General features: G+C 43.5%; 1 protein-coding gene across 1 annotated transcript in view; it reads right to left on the bottom strand.

Annotated features, from left to right (window-relative positions):
* Positions 1-3,912, bottom strand: part of Rpl21 (ribosomal protein L21) — a 5,193-nt gene extending 1,281 nt beyond the window's left edge. Inside the window, 4 exon segments of the mRNA NM_001282366.1 lie at positions 2-114; positions 880-941; positions 1,465-1,543; positions 3,885-3,912. Of these exon segments, the coding sequence (NP_001269295.1) occupies positions 2-114; positions 880-941; positions 1,465-1,531 (242 nt within the window). The 5' untranslated portion in view covers positions 1,532-1,543; positions 3,885-3,912.
* Between the last annotated feature and the right edge of the window lie 4,088 nt (positions 3,913-8,000).

Below are 8,000 nucleotides of genomic sequence, written 5' to 3'. Positions count from 1 at the left end.
CTTCACTTGCTTGTTTACAACAATGCCAACAGCATGCTGGGTAACATTGTAGACTCTTCCTGTTTTGCCATGGTAACACTTGTGTGGCATTCCTTTTTGCACAGTACCCATTCCCTGGTTAAGGACAGAGACAACTTCACTTCAGCAATTCCTGCTTCCTTCTATTAGCATGTCTAAGATACTTTAAAATTTCCTTTAATAGAACTCCAGAGCTTTCAGAGCCGGTGAAATGTGTTTTTCATATTGCTTCAAGCAATCGCAAAGACAATCATCATTAAGCTCTGGACTATGCTTTCACAGGGGCATTCATAAGGGCAGCACTCTCCAACTCTACCAAGAATTTTACACCAAAGTATTCTTTTTTGTGATGATCAACTGATGAACACCGCCCCCCAAAATTTTCCATTAGTTAACTTTTTTAGCAGGTAATGAAAAAAAATTAGACCCATTAAGAACAGAATTTTTGCACACCTATAATCCCAGCACTCGGGAGTCTGAGGCTAGTGAGACCTTGAACTACACAGCAAGACTCTCAAAAAACAGAAACAAAATAGGTTTTTTTGGTACCGGGAATTGAACTCAGGACCTTGCGCTTGCCAGGCGGCTGCTGTGCCACTGAGCCCCCAAAATAGAACTTTAAAACAGCAATTTTTAAGTCTTATGAACTTCTTTATGCAGCCCGGGGGATTGAACCCAGGGCCTTTACACTGAGCTACATTTTATATCCCCAGCCCATTTTACTTTGGACAGAGCCTAATTTGCTCAAACTTTAAATTTTCCTGCCTTAGCCTCCCAGAGTGCTACAATTACAGTCATTTGACTTCCTACTGGATTAAATCCATTTTCTAACTCCAACAGTTCTTCAATTTTATAATTTACCTTGATGTCTACAATATCACCCTTTTTGTAGATTCGCATATAAGTGGCCAAAGGAACAACTCCTGGAAAAAAAATTTTTTTTAATTTTTAAAAATAAAATCCACGAAGACTTTTTTTTCAACATTAAATATGCATTGTTTTTTTTTTTTTTAAACAGTTTAAACACTAAATTTGAACACACTTTTTCTTTATACTACAGCACTAGAGAATGAACCCAGGAAGCACAGATCTACATTATAATTTTTGAGGAAAGGGTCACTAAGTTGTCCTAGCTTGCTTTTTTTAAACTTGAGATTCTCTTCCCCTACACTCTTGCGTTATTAGGGTTACAGGCACATACCAAGCCAGGCGCACACACTTTGTCAGTTTTAGAAATTTTAAAATCTTACCAATAGACAATTTCTCCCGAAAGCAAAGCCAGTCTACAACTCATCTTCAAGGTTTTAATCCTACACTTATTACAAAATAATTCAGGTATGTTCTGGTTATTTAATGTTACCAATAAGCATTATATGGGCCATATACATCTAAAAAAGAAAAAACATGCACGCCATGCTTTCCTTCAAGGAGGGTCAATTTACTTACCATGTTTTCTGAAAGGCCTGGAGAACATATACCTGGTTCCCCTCCGCTTTCCCTTTGTGTTCGTCATCTTGGCAAATTACTGAAAGCACAAAGCACAAAAGCAGTAAATAACAAATTCGTTGGCGTTTGCCCCTTTAACCCCTCCGAAAAACAGACTTACAGTTTACGCGGTGGTATTTCAGTGATAATTTGTAAATACACTGTCATTTTAGCAAGTAGTCTTTGCCAAAACAGCCCAAGTTATATAACATTAAAACTCCTAAGCACAGCTAGGTATTAGAATTCAAACCAGTATACTTTCCGTAACAGAATGTAAAAATATACCAGGACTTCTATCACACATATCTGTAAAAGCCAGTCAAGAATGCCAGACTTCAAAATACGTAACTAGATAGATAACTTACTACTGGGGGAGAAAATAACTCAAGCCTTCTATTTTCATGGGGGTGAATAAAGCCCTTTTTCTTATCAACCTAGTTTTCTTCAACTGTACTTCATGTACCACCTCTTTAACCGACGTCTCAATTCGCTTCAAATTTCATTTTTGTTTACTATGATACACACACACACACACACACAAGGTAGAAAGGGTGCCACTGACTTCCTGGGAGATCTACCTTTAAGCTCACATCTCTGTCTGTGGCGGGGCTGGCACTTTTCTTTTACAAAGGAAACACCTATATAGAGTACTCAGTAATTTTTGGCAGACTGTTCTATAAATGGTTACCTTTCTGTCACACAGGGTCTATGTAGTTCAGGTTGGCCCGGAACAACTCCTGCCTCTACCTCCCAAGGATAAATGGTTATTTATTGTCATTACCTAACAATTTACCATCCACAGCAGTGATGATGAACCTGAAGAAACATTGAGCACCCGACTGCAACCCAAAACCTACTTATTCATCGCAAGGTGCCAACACTGCAATTGAGCCAGAATATTTAGGGTTTAGTTTAGAAACTCATACATTAACATCCCATAGTTTCACCGACAGACATTTCCGAGTTTAACCTTTCCTTTGTTTCTCAAGACTGAAGCAATGGTTTTGTGGGCGGAAGTGCTGTCCTGGCGATTACTGTTATAATAAGGCAAAACGTTACAGTCACCCTTATCTTACTGACAGTGTTCTGAACAATAACAGCCTCTCAATTTATAAAAGCTTCTTAATCTTAAAGAAAATGCCTGGGAGACACAATGTTACACCTAACCCACCGAAGTCAAACCTTTGTTTCAAGGGATGATGGATGCATCCTTTACTTTTAGGGCAACAGGGCATAACCTACATAACCTTTCTAACCCTCAAAATCCCAATCTGTATGAAATTTATAGAGTGATGCTACACAGATACAAGTCACGTTGTGGAGCTCCGAAGCAGCAAAATGAGTACTTAATTTCTGATGCCAGAGCCCATTTTGAGAGTGAAACATTCATTTAGGGCAACACACATGAAACGAATTTTCCAACACAATGTTCAACGTGCAAACCATTAACTGTTAGTCTACAAAAGGGAAAAAACCACCACACCAACTGGGATCCACCCTATAAGTTGAATCCAGGTTCCCTCAACTCTTGGTAGCTGGCTTTTGGCTGTTAATATCCTAACCAGACTCATAAAAGTTTCTATGAAGCAGGTACTAAATAACTTTCACCCTAAAACATATAAACCAGACACACAGATTTTCGGAATCCCTTCGCTGTTTTGGAATCTTTAATACATGCTGCGCAGAATTAGACCAAACACCTTTCTTTCTTGGCGTAAATGTTCGTGTGGATGATTTAAAATTACCTTCTCTTCCTCTGAGCGCCATCGGCGCCCCACAATTTCAGAGGTTGGAAAGCACCCCGTGAAATGAACTAGTAAGGGTCCGGGGCGCAGTGCCCGGGCTGACCGCGGCTGTCCACCTCGTTCTCCGGCCGCGAGTCCAGGCTTTGAGCCACATCCAGGGCTCGCCGGAGACAGTCACCGACAGAAGGTTCTAAACCCCGAGCCGCTACTCAACCCCGAGTCCCTACTCAACAGCCGCACGCGCGCAAGGACCGGGGGGAAGGACGCGCACTGGTCGGCTCGGACCACGCGATCCACGCGGACACGGAGGCCCGGGACGCCGGGGCTGGGGTGACGAGGCAGGCCCCGCGTCTCCGCCGGGCCAGCCCTAGCCCGCTCGCCCGCAGGAGATGGCTCCGTCCTCCTCGAGACCCGCCCGGGCACAGCAGCGGCTGCGGGTCCGGCCGTCCGTCCCGGGCCTCGTCGCAGAGCGTACGACGCTCCAATCTGGCAGGACACGTTACGTTCCGCCCCGCCGGCAGACCCCAGTCGGGCTAACCGGTCTCCCTGGGGTTCTGACGCACAGAATCAGCGCACATAAGCGGGTAACCAGAGTCTGTAAAACACCAGGAGCCAGGAGCCACGCGGACGCCCTACCTGGAAGATGGCGGTTCCGGCCGAAAGGAAAGAGGCGGGGCCGTAGCTCGCGCCTTACAAGGGCCCAAGGGCTGCCCGCGGCGCTGCCTGAAGGAAGCGCCAACCGGAATTAGCTCTTCTAGGCAAGAGAGCCGCCCCTCGGGACAAAGGGACTCTACTAGGATACCGTGCTAGCCTCTGTGGCAATCAAAACAGAATCGGGCAACGAAAGTTGGATTTTGACAGTTGGACTGTGTCAAACAGCCCGGAAAGGGGCCTTAAAGGGCGTCAATAGGACGCTGACGTCGACAGCGTGCCGACGTCGCTGCTGCGTCACGTCCACGCCGGAAGTGAGTCTCTGCGTCCTCGGCGGTAGGCTGTGCGGGCGTCCGCGGCGTCGGTTTTTTTGGACTGTTCGAAGTTGCTGGTTGATTCTGCTAACTTGTTTGCAAAAATGATGACGTGGGCACAAAAAATTAATTATAATTAAGCAGAAACACTGTGTAGTTTGGCTTTCAGTAGAGTACTCTCTGTGCATTTAAACGCACCTGCTGGAGATTAATACCACCTTGGGAAGCAAGTTTGGGAAAATCTAGTAAACCTAAGATTTTAAAACACTAAACGCCAGCGTTCCACTCTTATCTGTATATGCCCTATAGGAGCTTTCATATGTGGACAAAGATGTACATAGTAGCACAGTGGGTAGAAGCAAAAAATTAGAAACAGTCATCTGTAAGAGATGAATCTCTTTAAGAGAATAAATACATTATGCGTTGTAAACTGTTGTAAACAGAATAATATGTGCTAGCAAAACAAGACAAACAGGATGAGGCAAAAGACGATGTAGAAATACAGAGTATGACAACTTACACAGTTCAAAAGCTGTTAGAACACTACATTGCTTAGAGGTATATGTAATGAAAGTGCTCAAGAAGTGCAAGGAAATGAAAAACAAGTCTAGGAAAATGATGTCTTCCACCTTTCTTTGAGCTGATGGCTTCCTCATTTTGAGCAGGTTACAAAGGTGGTCTCATCCTTCCACCTAAAACGTGCCACCTTCTTTATGGCTTTGTTTAATCTCATATTCCTTTGTAAATCCTGTGACAGGTTTTCATTTTTCTTCCATCAAACATTCATTTAAAAATCATGAAATTACTAGTTTTGTACATCAGAAATTCTCCAGGGACCAGAGACACAGCTCAGTGGTACAGTATTTGCCTAGCATGGGTGAAGCCCTGGGTTCAGCCTCCAGCACCTGACAACAAAACAAGACTGCAATCAGCCGTTGTCATACCGTTTAACCTAAAGATGAACACTGCCACCTCTCATCTCCCATTCTATTTTCTGTTTATTCTGACTTTTTCCCCAGTCGTGCTATTAAAACTGCTCTTTTCAAGGCATAAACTACTTCTGTGTTGCCTTAGTTACTTTCCTTAGTCCTAGGACAAAATACCTGACAACTGAAACTTGAGAGGTTTATTTTAGCTCATGTTTCAGTCCGTGGACTGCTGGCTCCAGAGAGAATGGCATGGCATAGGGGCCTGCTGGAGGAAAGGTTGCTCACTTCGTGGCATTCAGGAAGCAGAGAAATTGAAGGGAGAAACCCAGAACCTTCCAGGTCATGCCCACAGTGACCTGCCTTTTGGGACCAGACCCCACGTTCTAACAGCAAGTGAGTTATAGTGCACATATAGCCTGATCATCTCCCAGAGGTCCTGCCTATGATCTCGTGAGACTTCGGGGGGACATCTAGATACAGTATAAACCAAGACATTGTCCATACCAAAAGCCATACCCTATTCTTGTCTGTCCTCATCCCAGAAGCACTGGACTCTGGGATACTTCTTGCTTCTTGAAATACTACATTTTCTGACCACTCCACAGTCTCTTTTGCTGTTTTTCCTTTCTATTGTTTTCTTAAAAACCAAAAAGATTTCTTTGAGTTTTGGAACTAAATTACCTGCTCTTCTCTTACAATGCCATCTTCCTAGGTAATTTCATTTACTCCCATCGTTTTAAGTGTTCTCAATATGCTGCTTACTACCAGATTTGCTTATTTAATTCAAGTCTCCTAACAACTTCTATTTAACTCGACATCGATTCTTAGATACCCTTTAGCAGCTCAAAGTTACTATGTCCAAAACAAAGCTTTTGATTCCGATCCCTAAGTCTTTTTCTGCTCCATTATTTCTCATGTCAGTACATAGCTTGAGCCTGTGTTACGGTTTAGAGTTACAATGTTCCCCCAAAACCTCGTGTGTTTGGAAGGTGATTGGCTCATGGAGGGAGGCACTGATGGATTCATAGCTGACTTACTGTTTGGAGGTGGGGCCTGGTTAGAGGGAGATCACTGGGGCTGTGACCTGGAGAGGTACGTTCTTGTCCTGGCTCCTCTCTTGTCTCTCTGCTTCCTAGGCACAATGAGGTGAGCAATTTTCCTCTGCCAGGTCCTTCAACATACCATTTCTGCCTTGGAGCCAGTCAGCCAGTAAATAAACCAACTAAAGCTGTGAGCCAAAATGAACTTCTCCTCCTTTAAATTGCAGGTGTTGGACATTTCATCCCAGCAACAATGGGAAACTGAGACAGTAAAACATCCTGAAATCTTGTTTTCATCTTGTCCCTTATCTCTCTATTGAATCCATCAGCACATTTTGTTAGAGTTCCACTTGTAAAATATTCCTGCAGGTTGCCTAACTCTTTGCATCTCTGTGGCCAGCCCTACTACTAGCTCATTCTGAACCATCATAGTGAGCCTTTGTGGTCACTTTGTCTTCTCTTTCTTCCGTGTTTCCATCTTCTACATGGTAGCCAGAGTACTCATTTAAAAAGTGTAAAGTGGCTGTATCTCAGTAGCAGGTCATTTGCCTAGCAGGCATGAGGCCCTGGGTTCTATGGCCAGGACCACAAAAACAAAACAAAGCCAGAATGTAACTCGATTAGGCCCTGGCTTATAACCTTCCAAAGGCTTTCCATTATCTTTAGACTGCAATCTAAACTCCTGATTGTGCATCCTCTGTAATCCTTCATAAATTAGTTCTTGTCTATCTCTTCACTTTTACTGAGTGTCCTCCACTTCTTTGCTCCTTATGTTGCTTTCCTGGCCTTCAATTCCATAAACAATGCAGGCTCTTTCTGTCCTTAGGATCTTTATGCATGCTGTCTCTCTTTGCCCTTGTCACCTTTCTCAGCTTGCTTCCTGGAGATTTCTTAAAAGAAGTGATGCCTATGAGATGGAAAACCAGTGGGAGTCAGATGAAGAAGACTGAAAGGGCATTCTAAGTAGGAGCAGTGTACTGTGGCTGGTGCAAGACAAGAATGTGGAAAAGCTAGGAAAATAGATCATGAAGGTTTTATCATGGTGGTGCTGAATCATGGGCTGAATTGTAGTTCAGTGGTAGAGGAAATTCTTACCATGCACAAGGCTTTAAGTTCAAGCCCAGAACAACAACAACAACAAAAAAAACCTGAATCATTTTCCGTAGACACTTATGAAATCTATGACAAATTTTAACAAGAGGCCTTATGATGATGATAGTGGTGATAACCAATATCTACTGAATTCTTATTCTGACTGCCAGTGAGTAAATACAAATAGAATCTCATTTAATCATCACAACAATCCTACTAAGCAACTAGTTCTGTCTGTTCTTATTCCTGTAAAAGATGAAGATTATTATGGCTTATATTTAGATGTTACCCCAAAGGCTCATGGGCTTACAGGTGGGACTTTTGGAGTGACTTGATCAGGGGTGGGTGATAAAGACTTAGTCCACTGATGGTTGTATAGCTGGGTGTGGTGTTGGGAGGTGAATCCTGCTGGGAATTGGTGGGCCACTGTGGGCATGACCCAGAAGGGCTTGTGCGTGTGTGTGTGTGTGTGTGTGTGTGTGTGTGTGTGTGTGTGTACTGTACATCCATCCTTCCTTCTCTTTTCATGCTGTGCTGCTTCCTACCTGCCATACCATGGACTGTTTCCCCTCTGCCATGCCATCCTGCCTGTACCCAGCTGACTATGGACTGAAACCTCTACAGTGAGCAAAAATAAGCCTTTCTTCCAGTAACTTGTGGGTGTTGGGTATTTTGTCCCAGCAATGAAAAAGTAACTAGGACAAGGATAATCAACCATTTTAACTG

The sequence above is a fragment of the Chinchilla lanigera genome, unplaced genomic scaffold (assembly GCF_000276665.1).
Source record: "Chinchilla lanigera isolate Chin_1 unplaced genomic scaffold, ChiLan1.0 scaffold00096, whole genome shotgun sequence".
Taxonomy (NCBI): domain Eukaryota; kingdom Metazoa; phylum Chordata; class Mammalia; order Rodentia; family Chinchillidae; genus Chinchilla; species Chinchilla lanigera.
This window is presented reverse-complemented; position numbering and strand designations above follow the sequence as displayed.